The 22131-nt window shown below is 41.9% G+C and overlaps 1 protein-coding gene across 10 annotated transcripts in view; it reads left to right on the top strand.

Moving 5' to 3' along the window:
- Positions 1-22131, top strand: part of ARHGEF11 (Rho guanine nucleotide exchange factor 11) — a 111712-nt gene that overhangs the window by 59774 nt on the left and 29807 nt on the right. For 6 of the 10 annotated variants that reach the window (XM_081305545.1, XM_081305539.1, XM_081305542.1 and 3 more), the window contains exons 2-12: positions 3562-3594; positions 5009-5100; positions 6083-6181; positions 9820-9869; positions 10623-10680; positions 11445-11620; positions 12399-12470; positions 16252-16371; positions 18191-18236; positions 18810-18886; positions 19964-20101. In XM_081305545.1, coding sequence (XP_081161671.1) covers positions 3562-3594; positions 5009-5100; positions 6083-6181; positions 9820-9869; positions 10623-10680; positions 11445-11620; positions 12399-12470; positions 16252-16371; positions 18191-18236; positions 18810-18886; positions 19964-20101 — 961 coding nt within the window. The remainder of the gene's footprint in view (positions 1-3561; positions 3595-5008; positions 5101-6082; positions 6182-9819; positions 9870-10622; positions 10681-11444; positions 11621-12398; positions 12471-16251; positions 16372-18190; positions 18237-18809; positions 18887-19963; positions 20102-22131) is intronic. The other 4 variants (XM_081305537.1, XM_081305541.1, XM_081305544.1 and 1 more) reach the window with 1 other exon arrangement.

Raw genomic sequence — 22131 nt, 5'->3', positions numbered from 1 at the left:
ATTCATGTGAAATTAATGTCAGTTATTTCAGTTTCTTTGTGTAGGTCAGAGCTTAACTTTTTGGAGGGGAGGTGGAAGTATTCAAAATAAGAAGAAAAGCATTTTTCACCAAAATGAGCCTCATATCTTTATGCAACATATCTTAGAAACTGCGTTTTTATTTCTCATCACTTTGTACATTTGTCTTGAACACTGTCTCAGATACTTGCCATTTTTGTTTTGATTAGGATTTTTGTTTACATAAGAAGCTGACCTTCTTATAGAGAATCCCTGAAATCTGAAATTGTCAGAACAACTAATTTATTTGTGTCTTCTGTTATGATCTTTTGTTTGGACAATAAAGATCCTTACTGCTTTCTAAAAAAAAAAAAAAAAAAAAGAATTAATCCAAATTAATTTTTATAACATATTAACTTGTAGTGAGATATAACCTAAGAGCAAAAAGAACAGAAGGAAACCTTGAACTTAGTAGGTTTAATTGTTGCTAGTGGTATTTGTGTAACAATTCCAGAAACCATCTTGTCTATATTGTAGAATAGAGCAAATGAGTAAATATATTGATATTGTTTGGGAACAGGATTCTGAAAAAAGGACAGTGAAGTAGCCTAGAAAGAGGGATGGCTCACTAGCAATGAGCACCTAGCTGCCAGATTTTGTTTCTGAATACATTTCCTGCTAAAAGGAACCAGGGCTCCATAGAGAAATGTTTGTTACCAGGTCTGGCATAGGGAAAGTACAAGGTGAACCTGGAGTATCTTTTTGTGCCAGAGAGCAAGGACATGATCAAAGACATGGAGGACACAAATGCTGGTTGGTTTGCAGGAGCTCCCACAGGCCAAATTGGGACATTTTTTAACATTTAAAAAGGGGTGGGGGGATAATGGGCTATAATGTATTACTTTGGGAGAGAAAACAAAATCTATTGAGTTCATGACACTACTCTAGGAAAGGAATAAAGATTACCTGCTGTAGAAGGAATGATAGAATTAGCAAATTTGCCATTTTGCAGCCACCAGTGCAATAAGTGGTTCAAGACAGGTCATCAGTAGATAGTCAAACTATTGAAAAAGACTATTGGAAAGCAGGATAGTCATGTAGTCTCAAAATATCACCCCATGGATTTCTCATTAATTCAAATGGGAAAACAGACTTACATTGAGAAATCACAGGAGCACCGAAGTAATCAAACTTCACGTCACCAATGGAGCAATCCATATAATATCACTTATAAATAATCTTCAATAATGTCTAACTTGAGTATAATCGGGAGGAGACATCAGACAAACCCCTATTTGTGGGTCATTCAACAATGTAGCTGGCCTGGATTCTTCAAAATGTCATTGTTATAAGAGACCAAGAAAACAGGGATGTGAAGGGGAAGGCCAGATTAAATAGATCTAATAGAGACTTGACAAATATAATTTGAGATCATTGATTGGATCCTGGATTGAGACAGTTGGAGAACAGTTATAAAGAACATTGATGAGACTATTGGGGAAGTTTTGAGTGTGTACTGTATGTTAGGTAATAGTGTACCAAAGTTAAATTTGTTGAGTATACTGATTGGCATTGTGGTTATATAGGATAATTTCAAGGTTTTTAGAATATATATAGATAGTAAAACAGACATACAATGTCATGATCGCCCCCATACCACTCTCTCTCTCTAGGGATTAAACCCAGGGACACTTTATCACTGAGCCATATACCCAGATCTTTTTGTTTTTATTTTATTTTTTGCTTTGGAACAGGGTCTTGCTAAGGTGCTGAGGCTGTCCTCAAATTTGCCATCCTCCTGCTTCAGCCTCCTAAATCACTGGGATTACAGGCATAAGTGTCATGATCTCTCTCTCTCTCTGCAACTTTCAAATGGGGAATAAATGAATATTAGTAGAAAGATAAAGCAAATGTTGTAAATGTTAATTGGTGGATCTAGATGAAGGGCACATTCATCATGTTTCTCCTTCAACTTCGTGTGGTTTGAAATTTTTCACAGTGGAAGCGGGTAAGGTATTGCTTCATAGAATCAATGCCATTTTTCTAGGGTCTTGAAAGACACTAGGAGATGGGTAGAGAGAAGGAATGAAGGCCATCATAAGTCAGAGGCATGAGTGAGATGTCCCAAGGTAAAATGGGTTTTCTCTGCATGTAGTGAGGAGAAACAAGCCCAGAGTAGGTAACCCAGGGGTGGGGCATTACGTGGTCTACTGAAAACAGCAAATGAACAGTTGGAACAAAAAACTCCCTTCTGTGAGCCCCTTTCTGGTTGGGGGCTGCTAGTCACTCGTTCTGCATGTTTTCTGAATCTACTTCCCAGGTCCCCATTGTCTGACAGAGTGTGGAACAGAGGTCTCCATCTCCATCTGCCGTGATGGGATGTGTTCTGTTCTGCACTGTCCAGGTGACCGCCACTAGCCACATGGAGCTCGTAAGCCACTGAGACTAGTAACTCAGAGAAACAATTTTAATGTTTTTTAGTTGTAGACAGACACAATACCTTTATTTATTTACTTCACGTGGTGCTGAGGAGGATTGAACCCAGCGTCTCACGTGTCCTGGACAAGCACTCTACCACTGAGCTCCAACTCCAGCCCAACCAACAATTTTAATTTTTAAAAAATATTTTTTAGTTGTAGACGGACACACAATTCTTTGTTTATTAATTTATTTTTTATGTGGTACTGAGGCTGAAACCCAGGGTCTCACATGTGCCAGGCAGTGTTCTACCACTGAGCTGCAGCCCCAACCTTTAAAATTAAATTTTAAATAGCTATGTGTGATTTGTAGCTTATTGCATGAGTACAGGTCTAGAATCTAGAACATAAGAGAACCTCTGTTAAATGATGCGTGAAGTCGAATCTTTACCCTAGACAGGAGGTGGACCATGAATGATGGAATAGGACAATTTTAAAGAAAGAACTTGAAGTTTTGGCAAGTTTACCTTTTCTGGCTTGTGGGGGATAGAGTAGGAGGAAGGACCAGTGTGGGCAAAGCCAGAAACCATCCCAAGTTAAAGAAGCAGGTAAAGAGCAGGGACCAAAAATAGGAACACAGCTGTGTCAAGCTGGGCACACTGTGGACAAGACCATCTCTGCCTTCACAGACCTTCCAGCCTTGATTCGGCAGCTTTCTAGAAAAGTGGAAAAGAGTTGCCCTTAGGCGTTGGTGCTGTAGGATGCCTAGGGATGGGAGTTTGGGGAGATACCAGAGGGGCACCTAACCAGCTGCAGGCCATGCTTTCTGTTACGTGCTTTGGTGACGGCCTGGCTTGGGACAGGACAACCTTTCTTCTGAGTACATGGGAAGCTCTAAGATTTTAAGCAGCAACATGACATGAGTAGATTTGTATCTCAGTGAACTCACTGCTGTGCTGGGGTGGTTTCCATTGGTGGGTCCTTCTTAGCTGTAGTGTGGTTTCTCTTTTGAACCAGCATCTCCAGTGTCTTGTCTGGTTTATGTTCGTTTTGTTTTTCTTTCTCTTTCTCCCTTCTTTCCTGCATTGCTATCTTCTGGGCCACACGCTCTCATCTTCCTTGATGTCCTACTCTCTCTGATCCAAAGATCAGCCAGTAAAAAGCAGTCTCACCTGTCCAGGTAAGAGGGGTGCCACTATGTGGGGGGTGTCCCCCCTTTATATTTAAAATATATTTATTTGGTTTTTAAATAGATGTTCTCTTCACATGGTTTGAATTTAAAGAGTACAAAAGAGAATATAATGATAAATCTCCAGTCCCATCCTCATGCCCAGCCACCCACTTTCTCTCCTCAGAAGCAACCAACATTATGTTTCTTTTGTAGCCTTCCAAGATGTTAAGTATTTTACATACATACACAAATATATAAGCAAATAATTTCTTTTCTCTATTATCTACTGTTGATAATATCTTTACTTTTTCCCCCTGCAATAACATATCCCCAAGATCATTCCTTATTGTGTTATATAAAGTACCTTCTTATTATTTTATATGTCCAAGTTCTGTATCATTGTTTTATTTATATAAAATAATGCATTTAACTAGTCACCCATTTTGAACATCTAGATGATTTCCAGTGTTTCTCGATTTATAAACAATGCTTCCATGAATAAATTTCTACTTAGTCATTACTTAGCTAGGGCAGGAATTGCCCTCTTCAGAGAGGCAGCAACTATTGATTGATAAACTGCCAACTTGCACACTTATCTAAAAAAAGGAGGGCCACGACAGTGATTTCCTCTGTTCCTGTCGGGGTCGTGAGTTAAGAAGAGATGAAAGAATGAATCTGACCTGGTCATCTGTAGTCACAGATAGTTTCTAAGCAGGCACCTCAGGCTGGCTATGGTTGGAAATCACTACCAAAACCAAACCAGATTCCTGTTCTCCCGTGGAGCCCCCCAAATAAAAAGTGTGCCAGAGGCCAGTTACCCAGTAGGTTAGTACTAAATGCCGAGTCACCCTCCTGGACACTGCCATTTTGGAGAGGTGGAACCTTGAGGGACAGAGAGGTGGGCCTGAAGTGGGAGCTTGTGTCTGCTACAGCCATTGAGGCTCTGCTGTGTCCTTGACGGCTCTGCATGTGTCTGACCCGCCATGTCCTTCCCCTCAGTCTCCCTTTTCTTTGCAAATCATCGCTTAACACTAACTAGCTATTTGTTTTTTCCCATCTTTTTCTCGCATTCATTTTCTCTGCTGCTCCATCAGCCCCATTGCAGCCTGGTAAGACCCCATAAGGACGTGTATGTGTGCACATCCCCTTCTTGCCATTGTCTCCTTGTCACCTGACTCCATGAAGGGTTGTTTCCTTTCACGCCCTGCTGAGTCTTAAAGAGATCACGCTTGCCCTGCTAGGCCAGGAGATTCCACATAGGTGATGTGGCCAGCAGTGTAGACATGGCTAACCCAGATTGAGCAGATTAAAAGTGGGTGGGTTGGTCTCTCCTTGTTGAAGACTCGGGGCCCTTTAAAGAGCCTCCTTCTTCTGGTCCCTCCCTGCCCAACCCACTGATGTGCTTTCCTTGCTCCTTCTCCAGGTTAAGTAGCCTGTCTGCTCTGGGAGATTCCGCACCTGAGCACAAGTCCCCTTCACACCACCGCCAGCCCTCTGACACCTCAGAGACAACAGGTACCTTCTTGGCCCTTAACCCATAAACATAGAGGTACACACCATCTGTATACTTCAAATGTACAACACCTTAGTCTTTATGTTGAGCACATGATGTGCACCAGGCATTGTGTTACAGATTTATATAAATCACCTCCTTGACCCTAGAAAATAGGTTTTATTATCCTTATTTAAACATAAGGGAGCTGAGGCACAGAGAAGTCAAGAAACTTACCCAACTGCACAAGCTAGTTGGGAACAGAATCAGGACTTGAAACCAGTACCATTTTAGCTGTAGAACCCATGCTTGAATCATTACAAAAATAGTCACACATGTGTGATATCTATCACCAGTCACATGGATGGAGAAAACTGGTAGGCATAGCCTTGGTTTCTTCCTTTTTTTTTTTTTTAAGTTCTGTACTTGGATGTTTATGTGAATAGAATAAAAGGGGGTTTTTTTGTTGTTGTTGTTGTTGTTTTCTGTCATTTATCCTTCTCTGGATTTGGCAAGGGGCTGGCCCTGAGTCACCTGTGTGAGTTATCCAGCTCTGCAAAAACAGTAAGCACTGGTGACCTACCTGCTCCATTCATTGGGTGTAACTTGACATAAGACTTCCAGTCCACCCAGCAGAGCTGCTTATTTGTAGTGTTAGTCTTTGGGACATTGGCTAGACTTGGCCCTTCCCTGTTCTTCGGCTAGTATCACCCAGACAAACCCAAAAGGAACAGATATGTAGAAGAGAGACACACATCACAACACCTCAGGGAAGGACCATTTCTTGTATGAAAGACAAAAGTGGATTTCAGGTTTTGCCAGTCACGGAGCGAGGCCTGTTACTGTAGTAGTGTGTCACGACAGGATGAATCTCAGGATGGGGGGGGGGGGAAGACTCTTGAAGGAAGACATGCCTGGGTTGTTCCTGGGCTGGCCTTGGCTGTAGGTACCAGCCTTCTGATGATGCTGCCTGCCCCACCCTTTTCTCTCTCTCACTTCTACCAGGTCTTGTTCAACGCTGTGTCATCATCCAAAAGGACCAGCATGGCTTCGGCTTCACAGTCAGTGGGGATCGCATTGTTCTGGTGCAATCTGTGCGGCCTGGTGAGTACAGCATCTTTCCTGGTCATGGTGGGCAGTTCTTAGAAGGCTTCACATATGTGACATTGCTGCATGACTTGGAGAATGTGTGCCTTAGGGAGCCCTGGGAGGCATGAGTGAAGTACTCAAGAACTGGCTCCCCAGAGACATCTGGAGAACTCTCCACAATACCAAGCCACAAGGCCGAATTTCCCAGGATCACACTACATGCCTGCTTCCCCAGCTGGGAAGTGCCAAATGAATGGAACAGCCCTCAGTCACCAGGCAAATGCCTGGTTGCTATCAACAAGAGCCCCTCATACTGGCTCAGAAGTTGCCATGGAGGCATCAAAGGCCTTTCATACTTACCTTCACCATACCTGGCTAAGTGCATGGGTAGTCACTTTAACTTTTTCTTTCTTTTTTTTTTTTTCTTTCTTTTTTCCTTGCTGTACTGGGGATTGAACCCAGGGCCTCTTGGATGCTAGGCAAGACTCTGCCATGGAGCTACATCCCTAGACCCTCACCACCCCCTTTTGTGTGTATGTGTATGTGAGACTAGAGATTAAACCCACTTGGCACTCTACCTCTGATTTATATCTCCAGCCCTTTATAGTTTTTATTTTAAAACAGGGTCTCACTAAGTTTCCCAGGCTGCCCTCAAACTTATGATCTGCCTCAACCTCCCTAGTAGCTGAGATTACAGGTGTGCACCACAGCACCTGGATAGATGGCCACAGGTAGTCACTTTCTATAGAGGTTTGCAATTGGAGACAGGCACACTGTCCAAACATTTTACATTTGTAATCGGTTATTTTTAAGTAATGCTTTACCGAAAGATAAATGATTTATGTCAGGCTTTATATCAGATGAGTGATATTTAGAAGTTTGGATACTTTGTAGTTCAAGGCATAAATCATATCCCTTCTGATCACTTGGGGAAGCCCTTTTAAGAAAAACAGGATTTCAGGAGTTGTTTGAATGACAGAAATGAAAAACAGATCAGCAAGACAGGAATTTGGCAGGAAGGGAGTGCAGAGTAGGGAACACCTCAATCACATGACCTTTGCATATAGAAGAACTATAAAGAGTCAAAGCTCTTTCATATACCAAGTAATGGAATCATTGTTAGTTGACCCAGGTTGAAGAAGAGAGAAAGGAAGGTGTATGGGAGAGCATAAAACAAGTATCCCTAAAAGGGGTGAACTTCAGTGTGGCAAATGGGACTGAGTTGGTCACATGAAGCATTGTAGGCTTGGCTTATGGGAGAATCCAGGAAAGGGTAGGAAGCAGGCTGGCATTTCACCCTAGGCATAAAAGGGGAAGGGAAAATATACTTGTAGTAATTTTGGAGAAAGACTTCATGTGTTTATAGGAAAAAGGAAAAGAGAATTTCAAAAGTATGACTAAAAGGAGATACGATCTGTGGACCATACAAGGATGCGCATAATTACAGCTTCTTACACCCAGGAGCTAACTTTGATCCATAGGGGATGTGTTTTTCATACCTAGGGTAAAGCTCTGAAAAGATAGTTTTATTCCTTCCTTCCTGTGTTTTTCAGGGTTCCTGGACTAGGATGGGACAGAGCTAGTGGAACTGCCAATAACTTGAATTTTGCTTATGCAGTCTTACTAGATAACAGAAATGATACCCCTCCGGTGAAGTGTCGGTGCACTTCTCCTTGGTTTTTTGTTTTATGTTTTCTCTCCTCCTCTTAGGCTGGACAGAATCAGACCTAGGGAGAGGGGGAAAAAAAAAACAGAAAAATTATTTGCAATAAAGAATGAGTTTTAGAATGTATGTGTATGTATACACCTGGGTGTGTATGTGTTTTAGGGAAGAGACAGACAGACAGACTGACTGGCTTCATTTGGATTAGCATTGAAATCACAAGAGTAATAAAGCAGTTGGTTGTTTTCTTTTCCAGATAGTAGGTTTTTTAGCTCACTTTTTCTCCTGTCGTTTGTGTTCTGCCTACATCAGAATCACCAAAGCCCTAGAATAATTGAAATCCCTATTCCTAGGCTCAACCCCAGAAGTACGAAATCACTTTCTGGCAGGAGAGCCAAGGATATACTCATTAACAAATTCCCCTGGTGATTCTTGTGCTCACTGAAGTTTGAGAACTTTTGCTCATATTATTTAAAGAGTTCAGTTTCTTTTTTTTAAAATCACCGAGTTATTAGAGTTACCTCATGTGTTTTATGTATTTAGGTGAGATAGCTCTTTCCTCCCCGGCTTTCATTTTTACATGACTGTATAAGAGTTCCAAGTTATTTGTAAGCACTCTTCCATAAATAGCACATTTTAGATGAGGGGAGTCTGAGGCCCATATTGAAAAGCCAAATTGGAATATAGTCATTGCTATATTTTTTTCTGTATGTACTAGAAACATCTAGATGTGTTTTGTGGGAGTTTTCTTTTGATTGGATGAATACAACATACAGATTTAATGATCATCTTGGGGCAAATTTATAAAATATAATTTTTATGTTCCTCATTTACTTGTTGTGGCATTAACTTGTTTCAGGAGTGTAAGTACTTCCTGGGTATAAATTAAGCCAGGAATATAAGCCATTTTACACTATGAAGTGGTCAAAACCACTGCTGCCTCCAGTTAAGTGATAACCTGCAAAGATCAATAGCACAGTCTTCTGAGTGTCTCTTAGTCATCCATCATCAGAAGACCTTAATCTGGTCGATTTTAAACTATAAATAGTTTAAAACTTTTTTTGAGCCTCTCAGAACTTAGGAACTATCTGTTTGAAACTCTTGCATTTATTCTTTTCTCCATATTCCTAATAATTATGATTATTTTACTAATTACACTTTATTTCAGTAAACTCATTTTTTTCCCACTGGATAATAAGAAATAACTTTTATCTGATCTTTTTTTAATTAATTTATTTATTTTTGCATTACAATTCTTAATACACCATTATACCATAATTTGTCATATCTCTGATTATATATAAGGTATGTTGACAACAAATTCACATCTTCATACATGTATTTTGTATAATGATGAGGGAGTCCTTTTACCGTCCATGCTATTCCCCTTCTCCCTCCTTTCCCTCCACCCCTATTCCCTATCTAGAGGTAATCTTCCTCCCTTGCTCTCCCTCCCAACCCCAAGATCTTTGAACATATATAGACATATACTCTTCCCAGAACCTGGCCCTGCTTATCTCCTACCTTGACTGGTTGTCAGAAGTCAGGCCTCTGATCTAGGTGGAGGGAAGAGCAGCAGATGTGACCTTATATAGTTCACTTCAACTTAAAAGTCCTTAGCCAGACACAGTGGCACACACCTGTAATCCCAGAGACTCAAGAGGCTGGGGCAGGAGGATGGCAAGTGTGAGGCCAGCTTCAGCAACTTAGCAAGATACTGTCTCAAAATATGAAAATAAAATAAAATAAATAAGGACTAGGGGTGTAACTCAGTGGTAAATCTCCCCTGGGATCAATCCCCAGTACCAAAACAAAAGTCCTTTGTCACTGGGGCAGCATGCGTTGTCTGCCCAGACTGGAGGTGCTTCACACATTGAAATGAAATGAAATTTCTTTCAGAGAGGAGGAAATTGCACAGGGACTTTAGTGTAGAGTCAGTGGTCTCTGGGGAGGATTGTGGGGTTTTGCTGACCAGGCCTTCTCCTTACAGGAGGTGCAGCCATGAAAGCTGGTGTGAAAGAGGGCGACCGGATCATCAAAGTGAGTGGCCCTGACACCCACCCCCTAGGAGAGGAGGCAGGTGTGCAGAGGCTGTTCTGGCCCTAGCTGGTCCTGCAGACTTCCATTTCCATACCAACTGTTAATCAGACCCTGAGTTAGGGGTGGCACCATGGAGGGAGCATAGTAGTGTAGTGAGAGAAAGTGAAAAGAGAGCTGGGTTCCATGTTCTGGACCCAAGCAACCACACTTGTAGAATAGGTTTTATTATCCCCATTTCAGAGGTGATAAGAGTAAGATTAAAGCCTTCAGACTCTCAGCTTAATAAACTGTCCTCCATGCTGTGCTGGCCTGAGGTCCTGGCCTAGTCTAAACTACTTCATCTGCCTTATCCATTCAGATCTGCTGCCTGCAAAATGGAGTCCTGTAAGCATTAAGGAAATCCTAGAGGCAGAGACTCCCAATCCTCTAGTAAAGAGATAGCACTTGGGGCCAGTTGGCATACACATGTGTGAGGCAAACTGTTGGATGAGCTTACCCCCCTCTCCAAAAAATAAAAAATAAAATGACTGAAGAAATGAAGACAGGTCTTGTTGATGAAAACTCATAGGCTGGCAAGGGATGCAAACACATGGCACACGTGAATAGAACAAATTCATAATGTGAATGAGAGTAATAAACAAGTGACCAGATGTAAATAAGGAGCATTGGAAAATGGCTTCCTAAAGAGGCATTTTGATCTTAGGAGCCCCTAGTTTCTCTCACTATTACATAATATATTTGTCCCTTCAACAGGTCAACGGCACCATGGTGACCAACAGCTCACACCTGGAGGTGGTAAAGCTTATTAAATGTGAGTTGGAAAGGGGTGACAACTAAAGAAGTAGAGGCCAGGTGGACGAGAGGGAGGAAAGAGAAGGCCTGCTTATCCAGACGGCTTCTTTGGTAGATGTTGAGGCTGCCGAAATTCCATCTGGTGTGATCTACATGGCCCTTCAGACACAGAGCCTTGTTACTTCAAGTAGAGATGTTTCTCATCAGACATCTTCATTTTTACTGCCCGTCTTTGCCACTCTTGTTCAGGCCATGTCCTACTGAGACCAGGTCTCTGTCCTCTCTCTCATTTGCATTCTTTCTCATCTATTTCTTCTTTAGGGAGCAGAGTCAAAAGTAGTTTATAGCCAGGAAGATCCAACAATTGAGTCTGCATGGGTAATTAAATAGAAGCAGCAAGTGTTGAGGGAAGAATTAAAGGATGTGAGGAGTCTGGGAAGTGGAGGGCTAGAACTTGAGGACCTTCCATGTGCCAAGCAGGCAGTGTGCTTGGGCTTTGCACTGGCTACTTAATTTAGTAAGATAAGGGAACATTTCACTAAATATCCCAAATAATTGTGGTTGAAATTCTGGTTGAGGTCTCTGCATGAAGGAAAGTAAGGAAGTGGAACTAGGTTGATACAGGGTAGAAAAGCAGGAATTGGAGAATGATTGGGGCCTTAAAAGTGAGGAGAACATAATCCACAGGATTATGAGCTTAATAAAAAAAGAATCCCTCCTGTATCATGAATGTCGACTGTCCGGGACAGCACAGCTCGAGCAAGCCTCTCTGTTCTCCTCCAGCTGGCGCCTATGTGGCACTGACCCTCCTGGGCTCTTCACCTTCATCTGTTAGTGTCTCTGGGCTCCAACAGGAACCATTCCTGACAGGAGCTCCCCGAGTCGTCCCTGTGATCCCACCACCTCCACCTCCACCTCTGCCACCTCCACAGCGCATCACAGGACCCAAACCTCTGCAGGTAATGATCCTCCTGATTCCTCCGCACTCTGTGGTCCTTTTGAAGAGCTCTCCATTGGAGACCAAGTTGACTGGGGTTGTAGTAAGCAGAGACAAGCCAAAAGACATATAAACAGCATCAAAGAGTTAAATAAACATGAGGGTTGCGTGACGGGGTGCTTCATGCCTCCATGCCCTCCCATGTAAATGAATATGAGACAGTAACATTCATTGTGTTCCCTAAACCTGTGGAAGGCCCTCCAGAGGCCCTCTGAGAGTGCTTCCCCTCACTAGGGATGGGCAGAAAGCATTGCTTAGGGACCGTTGTGGTCAGCATCAGACTATGCTACTAAGTCAAGGAGTAGGAGCATGGCTTCCTGGAGAAGTGAGATATGGAATTCAGTCAGTAGAGGGAGAGTCAGAAAAGGATAAAAACAGATGAGATCCTTCAGAGTAGTAAAGCCTGTGCAAAGGCATAAAAGAGGACAGGATGCAAATAGGTATAAGGAACAGGATTTTCTCTTTGGAAAGAAGACAGAGCCAGCAAGTCCCTGGAGAAGTTAGAGAGCAGATTGATACCAAAGGTGATGATGGGCAAGGCTTCTAGGAAGCTCAAGAAAAAAACAAAATAAGGTTTTATGTTTCCTGCGTTCCAGCAAGATACTGAATGTTACACAAATCACACTTATGACCTTGACTTTACTCTTATACCTTTTCCTTGCCCAAGAATCAGCAGATATAAGAGAATTAGCATTGAGGTAACCCCCAACACTCACTACAGTTATATTTTCCGTTCCTAGGATCCTGAAGTTCAAAAACATGCCACCCAGATCCTCAGGAATATGCTGAGGCAAGAGGAAAAAGAGTTACAGGTGAGGTCACTGCTAAAGGTAGGCTGGCCATGGCCTTAATGAAATACTACAACACCAGAGCAACTTCAGTGTGCAGACCGTATCCCATCACAGTTAAAACCCCAAAGGACAACTTCAGGACCTGGCATTGGCCAGTAGGATCTGATAAAGCAGAATTTGACCAATAAAATAAATGGGATAATAGAATTCTTTGGATAACAGATAAGAATAGTGAATGTGAAGACTAAATACAAGTAAGCGACATGACATGCAAACTAAAATAAGGGAACATTAGAACTGAGGAAAATCAGGTAATCCTCAGTCACAAACACACACACACACACACACACACACAAATAAATCTAGAAATCTAGACCCTTATTACTTCACAAATTAACAAAATTTAATTCAGTGGATCAAAGACATAAATGTCAGAACTAAAGCTGTTTTAAAAAACTGTAAAACTCTTAATAAAACTTAGGTATAAATATCCATGATCTTGGATTAGACATTGATTTCTTTGATATGACACCAAAAGCAAAAATAATTTCAAAAATATCATCAGGTTTCATCAAAAAAGTAAAAGGACAGCTCTCAGAATAGAAGGAATTTTTACAAATTGTATATCTGATAAGGGTCTAATTACCAGAATATGCAAAGTACTCATACCCCAACAATAAAAAGACAACACAGATGGCAAAGCATTTGAATAAACAGACTAAGGACTAAGGGTGTGGCCAGGTGGCAGAGTACTTCCTAGCATGCAGAAGTTCCCATCTCCAGCACTGCAGGGAAAAAAAATACAAATACAAATAGCCAGTAAGCATTGGAAGAGATGCTCGACGTTGTTAGTTATACAGGGACCCTGATAAAAATGACAGCAAGATACTACTTCACAACAATTAGGATGGCTATAACAAATGACAATTGTTGGTAAAGATGTGGACTTTGTTTTTATTTTATCTAAATATTCACTAATCTCTTTCTACCATTGATGGTAGGAATATAAAATGGTACAGCCACACTAGAAAAATTAGATAAATCTTTAAAATGTTAAACACAGAGATACTATATGATCCAGCAATTCCTTTCCTAGGTAAATACCCCCAAAAATATGTTCACACAAAAGCTTGTATGTGAACATTCATGACAGCCAAAAAGTAGAAAAAATCCAAATGTCTCTTAGCTGGTGGATAAGCAAAATTGTCACATTTTCAAACCACACAACACATGTAATTTGTCCATAAAAATGAGTAAGTACTGATACATGCTATAAAGCAGAGAACCTGAAAACATGCTAACTGAAAGAAGCCAGGTAAAAGTCCACAAATTTTTTGACTCCATTTACTTGGAATGTCAAGAATAGGCAAATTGATAGAAATAGAAAGTAGTTTAGTAGCAGAAGGGGGAAGCTGGCAATGACTGCTTATAGGTACAGCTTTCTTATTGGGGTGGTGGAACTGTTCTGGAATTAGGTGGAACATGGTTGCACAGCTGCATGAGTATATACTAAAAACCACTGACTTGTATACACTTAAAGATAATGAGTCTTAAATGAATGATCTCAGTGACAATTTTTAAGAAATTTAAAAAATACTACAACTGCCCAAAAGAAGCAATAATGGTTTATACAGGTATCAGGAAGCCTCATGAAGTGATCCTTGTGTTGGGTTCAGTCTGCTGTAATTAGAAAATTGAAAATGGCAGTGGGTATAGAGATTGGAAAGTGATTTGGGCCTTAAATATCTTGAGGAGCTTGAAGGAATTTAAGTAGGGGATTTGTCACATTTTCAAATCTGTGTTCTCCAGAGGCATGTGTGAAGTAGATTGACATAGGAGACTGTTGTAAATAAAAAGATGATAACATATTCAACAAGAAACAGTAGGAGTCAGAACAAAAAGAAGGGAACAGAGAAGGGAAACATCTCAGAAATCAGATCAGTGGAACTTACCAGTTGGTAAGGGAGGAAAGAATGCAAAATGGCCACAGTGTGGGTGCCTGGCTGGTGTCATCAGTGGAGTAAAAGGGCAGAGAGGAAGAGACCTTCACAGGAAAGAAGTGAAGGTCAGCTTTGGGTTTGCTGAATTGGGGGTGTCCAAGAGACATTCAGGTAACTACTGTCCTCCAGGTATAGGGAGGTGAACAGGGATAAAGCTGGAATAGAGATGCTCAGTAAAAAGGTGATCATTGAAACTGGGGTCTGGGTGAGACCACCCAGGGTGCCAATGCAGAAAGAAAAGGAGAGCCAGGGATGGTTGGGGAGCTTACGTATTTCTTTAGTCCATTGCACCAGCCTCTAATATGATGTCACTGGTTATTATATTTGATCTTTAGAAGAGTAGCTATTGAGCTAACAGGGAGACACCAGGTTATATATGCTGAGGAATGACTGAGATGTAAAGAACAGGGACTCTGAGTGTAGGGTGCTGTTCCGAAACATTTGGTTATGAAAGAAAGGAGAAAAAAAATGAGGCCGTGGCTTGAAGAAAAATCTGCGCTGGTAGAAAGGATTTTATTATGGTGTTTTTAAGTCAGGGAACTTGAACATTTTCATAGGATGAAGGGAATAAGCCCCTGGAAAAAGAAGACTTTGAAGATAAGTGGAAAGTATCCAGATAGTACCCGTAGTTGGAGGGATCCGCTCTGTAAGATTCAGACGTTTCTCTGCAGAGGCAGGAGGAGAGACAGCTACAGGTGTTTTGTTTTGTTTTGTTTTGTTTTTGTTTTTTAATATTTATTTAGTTAGTTAGTTCTCGGCGGACACAACATCTTTGTTGGTATGTGGTGCTGAGGATTGAACTGGGCCGGACACATGCCAGGCGAGCGCGCTACCGCTTGAGCCACATCCCCAGCCCAAGCTACAGGTGTTTTGAAGTGGATTGAGTTGGGAAAGTTCTTACCAAATATGTTTTCTGCTGGCACTGAGGTTGGGGCTTGATGGGCATGGAAAAGAAGAAACATTAAATGTGAATTTCAAAAGGTTGTCAGGTAGCAGGAATCCCCAGATGACTCTAGCTGATATGTAAACACAACATCTTTATTTCTTTCACCAGCAAAGTTTGTCAAGTATCTCCTTTTGAAGTAAAATATTAATAGCTGCCATGTATTCTGGTGTGTAATATGCACCAGATATCCTGCTAAGCACTTTACATGACCTCATTCAGATCTCACCACCATCCCACGAGGCAGTACTGTCATCTCCATTTTATTGATGAGGATGTATTCAAGTGTGTCCGAGTCTGCACAGCCCTCCGTGGAGACTCGATTTTAGAGACAGGTCTTCCTCGACCCCTGTGCTCCCTTCTGCTGCATACTGTGAGGAGAGCAGAGTGAGGGCTGGTGGCTTCTGCTGTCCAGGAGCTTCCGGGGGGACGGTGCAGGGATATGGGCTGCTTGGCCAGGCCGCTGCTTCTCCTCCCCTGGGGCTCTCGTTGTGTGGAGGTATTCTCTTTAGCACTTTACTATATAATGATCTGGACAGTCACTTCAGGACTTCACATTTGAGGTGGAGTCCTAAGTGATGGAGTCTTAGGAAGCGGGAGGGACTCCAGCCAGGCCTTGGTATTTTGTCTCCTGTCTCTAGCTGCCTCATGTGTTCTGTTTCTCATTGCACCCCCCTTTTTCTGATCCTAAATGATGGTGAAATAATGAGCACCTACTAGAAAGCAGAGACCTCTTCTCTTTCCTCCTTGTTTTGGGATAACTGCCTGTTTTCCCCACTGGTGAGTCATCCATTCTCTACTAACCGGCCCTCTGCCTTTTCCCCTCCTCCTCCTCCTCCTCTTCCTCCTCCCTCGCCAGCGTATCTGTGAGGTGTATAGCCGGAACCCTGCCAGCCTGCTGGAAGAGCAAATCGAAGGTGCCCGGCGGCGTGTGTCTCAGTTACAGCTGAAGATCCAGCAGGAGACTGGTGGCTTAGTGGTGAGTGATGGTAGACATAGCTCTAGAACAGGCACCATGCAGTTGGGCTGGATTAGAACCAGGGAGAAAGCAAGGGCACAAGGCCCTCCTGAGTCATGGCAGGATCTGAAGGCTGAGCTAGTAAGTGTTTAGTATCTTATAAACAATCAAAAGTCAGCTAGCTGATCTTTATTTAGCACCAGAGAGGCTGAACTCTTTCCCAACACTTGGGATACCATATAAAGAAAAAGCCAGTTTCTTGCCCACCAAGAACTTACAGTTGCAATGAAAAGAAAGAAATGAAATAAATCAGACTGTTGACTCCATAGTCTCCTAATTTTCCTTCCCTTCCCTTCTCACAACCATCCCATGTGATGGCTGTGAGTTTCAAAAGGTCGTCAGATAGCAGGAAGCCCCAGATGAACCTCAGTAGCTTCCTCATGGCTAATGTAGGTCACCTTGGTTTTCCTCAGTATTCATCTGGCAGCTTTTCTACCACCAGTCCTTCAAGTAATGGGTCTTCTCAAAGAAATACAAGTCCCTTTTAATGTCAGCCTACATAAAGGATCCACATTCAGTTGAGAGGGATATGTATCAGCAGCTCACCACACTCGGGAACATTCCAGAGGAATGATCCTTCATCTGTTCTTGTCTGGGGCTTCACTGTTAGTGTCTGTCTCATCTCCACTATGCCTCAGTTCTCTGTAAATAACAAGTAATTCTTTAGAAACTTTAAGGTATCAAAGAACAGTATTTGCCAAAACCAGTAGAAATGTAAGGCTTATCTACTTTCTTTTTTGGAATATCTAGATCAGAAAAGTTTGGGAAACACAAGCAGAAATATTCAAAGTGTTCTTTTTCTGAAGGTTGTAGATTTAGATTATCTTGATTCAAATCCCAGCTCTCATTCCCACTAGCTTTTGAGACTCTTGGGCAAATTACATAATCCCTAGGAGCCTCAGTCTCCTCATTTATAAAATGGAGATCACAGTAGTATCCACCTAATTGGGTATTGTCAGAAGGGAAGTCGGCCTTTATCATGGGGGCCAGTGCCTGTTTACTGCCACTGTTAGTGTCACTGTGCTTGTGGGGTGATGAGTCTGAGACACTGAGCTTGGGATCTGGAAATCTGAGATCCAGCCTTAGCTTTAGAGCTGTTCTGCAGTATAGCTTGGGCAAGTTGCTAAAGATCTGAGCTGTTTTCCTTATTTATAACATGGGATTAGCAATCAAGGGTTGGTAAAAGATGAATCAAGAAAAGTGCTTCGTAAATTGTGAAGCATTGTCCACAGCTTCTGGGGCATTCAATCCCAGGCCAACAGATGCTGTCAGTCCTCAGCAAACTCAAAGATAAACCTTTCATGTCTTCCCTCAGTCCCTGCTTGAGCATTTTGTAGTACTCAACAGGAAGTTCTTTCCTGTATCCAACCCAAGTAAGGGAACAGGTCCTTTGAGGTCTAGAGTAATAAACGAAAGGAGATTTTTTAAAATATTTATTTCTTAGTTGTTGATGGACACGGTACCTTTATTTTGTTTTTTTATGTGGTGCGAGGATCGAACCCCATGCCTCACGCATGCCAAGCGAGAGCTCTACCTCTGAGCCACAACTGCAATCCCAAAGAGAGATTTTTGCTTTTTAGTAATGGTAAAGCTCCTTCCCACCATTAGGGGTCACTATCCTCTCAGACTGCAAATGAAGCAGTATCTCTTCCAGCCTGGCATTGTTGAGGTAATGAAGCAGAAGTAGCCAAACTATAAGCAAATATGATTCTGATTGGAGGGAATCAGGAGGGGGAGAGGCTCACAGAATTTTCCCACCCTCTGGGCCTTTCTCTTTTAGGACATACTTCCACCCTGTGGTGACACCAGCCAGAGACCATCAGAAGGTGAGTTCCCCCATCACACCTTTTTTCTCTCACATATAGTCCAGGTTTCTGATCTATTGTCTTCTCCCCACAAAGCAGCTTCAGGGAAAGAAATGCATAGTACCAGTCCTCTGGAAAACAGAATAAGGAGAGAGAGCAGTACCCATACCCAGGGCAGTGCATGCGGTAGAAATGCAGTAGCATTGGAACCAGGGAAATATTGAGAACACTGTGGTCCGAACAGTTGCTTAACGGCTCCCCAACACTTAGGAGCTCAACTAATACTTGTGAAAGGGATGGTGACCAGAGAGGGCTGGGAATGAGTTGATAGATAGGACTAGTTGTGAGAGAGAGCTACAGTCTTACTCTAGGAGGTGACAGGTCCTGTGCATAGGTGCAGAGGTAGGTGAAAGCTAGTGGAAAAGGTGTGCTGGGAGAACCTGGGGGTCATAATGTGAGAGACCAAAGGAAAACTGGCAAAAGGAAGGAAGGGGGCGCTTGCCCTGCGTGCCCTGTGCACAGGTGCCCAGAATAAAGGTTCCTTGTCCCCCAGGGCAGAGCCCCTTCCTACTGCCTACACTCTTTTCTTCCCAGGTCGTCTCTCTCTGGATTCCCAGGAGGCAGACAGTGGCTTGGACTCTGGAACAGAGCGCTTCCCCTCCCTCAGTGAAGTGAGTGCCAGCAGCAGTATGGCCTATTTAGAACTTCATTTGCTGTCCCTGCCTTGGGCCCCTGAAGGCTTTGCTACTCACGGGCCACACCGAGGCCTCTAGCCCTTCGTCTGTGTATCTCTTCTACAGCTCCAGTACTAAGGATTTTAGTCACTGTGCTCTGGGTTCCAAAAAAGGGGGGTTCAAGTGTTTCCAACATGCCAGATCATTAGATCTGGCTTGTATTTTATCATAGTCAACTCTGTCCTATTAAAAAGAGGATGGAGTAGCAGAAAAGATGTCTTCCTGTTTCATTAACTATAGCACATTTTTGAGAGTAAAGGAGCAAGACATAAATCATCTAAAGCAGTGATCTGACCAAAAACACTTTTCTACCTGGCTAGGAACAATCCTCTAGATTAATGAACCCAGCCTAAATTTCTTTCTATGCCACTGCTTTTTCTGCTTGAATGGCTCATTATTTTTGGAGTGACAAAGAATTTCAGGTTAAACTCAAAGGTTATCCCTTCTCAGTTTGCATACATAAGCTGTAAGTGAAAACTCATATTGTAAAAGTAAGCAAGAAGAAGTAATGGTGACAGCAAAGTATTTACTCAGGCAGATTAACTAAATGTGTGAATAAGTAGTTCAAAGCATGTTAAAAGCCTAATTTCAGATAATAAAAGTTTACTTCATTATTACTTTCCCTGTTGGTAGGAAGATGATGAATATGTGGAAGGACCAGTATGTGGGAAGGTCACCAAAAAAGTGGCAGGAGGAGTAGTCCTAAGTAATCTATAAGCAAAGATGTGAGAGAGGACATAGTTGATGATGAAGTGTGTGGGCTGTGGGTTGAGACTGCCTAGATTGAATCCAGGGAATACATTATAAGTTCTTTGACCTTGATCAAGACTCATAATCTTTCAAGGTCTTAGTTTTGTTATGTAAAAAGGGACAAACAATAGTATGTACTTCAAGGTTAATTTCGAGGATTGAATGAGGTGATATGTGAACAAGGGTGCAGTATAGTGCAAGCATGATTATCACCTGAGAGTGTTCTGGATGAGGTTCCTTCTCACAGAATTCTCTGTTCTTTAGTCATTGATGAATCGGAATTCGGTACCATCAGATCCTGGACTAGACAGTCCTCGAACCTCCCCTGTGATCATGGCCAGGGTGGCCCACCACCATAGACGGCAGGGCTCAGACGTACCCATCCCTTCATCTAGTGACCAGGTGAGTGATCAGAGCCACCCTGCAGTTCTCCTTTCTCCTGCCATAGCTGCAATTTGGAGGCAATTATTGTCCAGTATATGATCTTGAATAGTTAGACTAAACCCTACTCTGGCCATCCACAATTTGAGAGGATCATTTAGAGAACAAATAGTAAAGAACATGTCTTAGTTTTGTTATGTAAAAAGTGGGACAAACAGAAGTAGAAATGAGAGTCAGGTGATCTTCATTTCTCTATGAACAGTCAATGGATTCATCTCTACCTAAGTTGCAGATAGCTGGCCTTTCTTTTAATATCTAGAAAGAATATGAAATGGGTTTGTTCAGTCTCTCCAGAATACTAATTTTCTGTGCTCTCTTTTTCTCAAACAAATTTTTATTTTTTGAAATTGTAATATAGAAAACAAATAAAAGTTCACTGATCTTGACATCTTTGCTCATCTACCTCCCGCTGCCCTCAGGGGCATTTCTGTGGAGCCCAAGGGTTCTACAGAACCTGATTAGAAATCCCATGCTCTCAAGGGTAGAACCGAGTCCATGGGAGATCCAGGTAGACAGGTTTGGGCTCAGTGCAGAAACTTGTAGAAAACCTGGACTGTCTGACAGCGTGGTGTGCTGACTTGAGAGCCAGGGAGTCACCTTCTGTGCAAGCAGAAGCCGTTAGAGATCCAGGAAGTCATCTCTTGGTCCTGTGAAACAGCACTGCTTAAAATTTACAACTACAAAGATTTTTTCCATATCTACTTTCTAACTGTATAATGTTATATAATATTTTTCTTCAAGCTTACTTTTTTTAAACTTAAATTCATTTTAAAGGAAATAGGTCACGGCCTGATATTAAAACCAGTATCACATAGTATAAATGTAAAATACAAGTTTAGAAACAATTTTGTGAAGTTCTGTCTACAAGATATTGAACAGTGTGGAAAGAAAACTGCAATTTATATTAAAAAGAGGATGAGGAGCAAGGTGCAGTGGTGCATACCTGTAATCCTAGCAGCTTGGAGGGATGAGGCAAGAGGATCAGCCTCCACAACTTAACAAGACCCTGTCTCAACATAAGAAAAGGCCTGAGGATGTAGCTCAGTGGCCGAAGTCCACCACACTCTGCCTCCCCTTGTCCTCCTGTTTTCATTCCCCAGTATCCACCCCTCCCCCCAACACACAAGAAATAGGAGTCTTCTTTTTTTTTTTTTTTTTAAAGAGAGAGTGAGAGAGAGAGAGAGAGAGAATTTTTAATATTTATTTTTTAGTTCTCGGCGGACACAACATCTTTGTTGGTATGTGGTGCTGAGGATCGAACCCGGGCCGCACGCATGCGAGGCAAGCGCGCTACCGCTTGAGCCACATCCCCAGCCCCAGGAGTCTTCTTTATAAGATACCTCTGGAGCATACATGGTGATATTGCTTCTGAAGAGCAGGATTGGTAGTTTGAGGATAGAAATGGAAAGAGGAATTCTCATTATATGCACCCTTTTGTATCCTCTCAATTCTGAATTATATCACTTATTTTTTAAATAGATAAAACAAGCCAACAAATAAACTCTAGCTAGATTCTGCTGCTTTTCAATGGCTTTAATTAAGCCTGAGGCTGATTCTGTCTTTGTAGAGGATATTAAAGTTAGATTAACAGCAGACTGAAACTTTCTCTGGGTTAATCAAAAGGATTGAATGGAAACTGAAAAGAAACTTTCTTATAATATGATTCATCATTCCTTAATTCATATCCAAGTAACACCTAAAATTATCTCAAACCTCCACAAAACTCATCTCTCCTAAAATCATCTTGAGATCCATACTGGAAGACATTGTTGTAAGGAAGTATGCAGATGGTATTTTGAAACTCAGTTATCACCTTTTGAATCATGATAGAATATCAAAAGTCCAGTGCAATATTTTAATGAAGTACAATCTAATAACATGGTAAACAAAATTTCAGAATTCTTTGACTATAGTAAGAGTAAGAATAGATTTGTAAAATTTCTGTTTCAGTTACATATATGTGTACCAGGTAGCAAGAAAATGAGTTTATT

This window comes from Spermophilus citellus, assembly GCF_964194105.1.
Source record: "Spermophilus citellus genome assembly, chromosome: 9".
NCBI lineage: Eukaryota > Metazoa > Chordata > Mammalia > Rodentia > Sciuridae > Spermophilus > Spermophilus citellus.
Note: the sequence above shows the minus strand (reverse complement) of the source record. Positions and strands in the feature narration are given on the sequence as shown.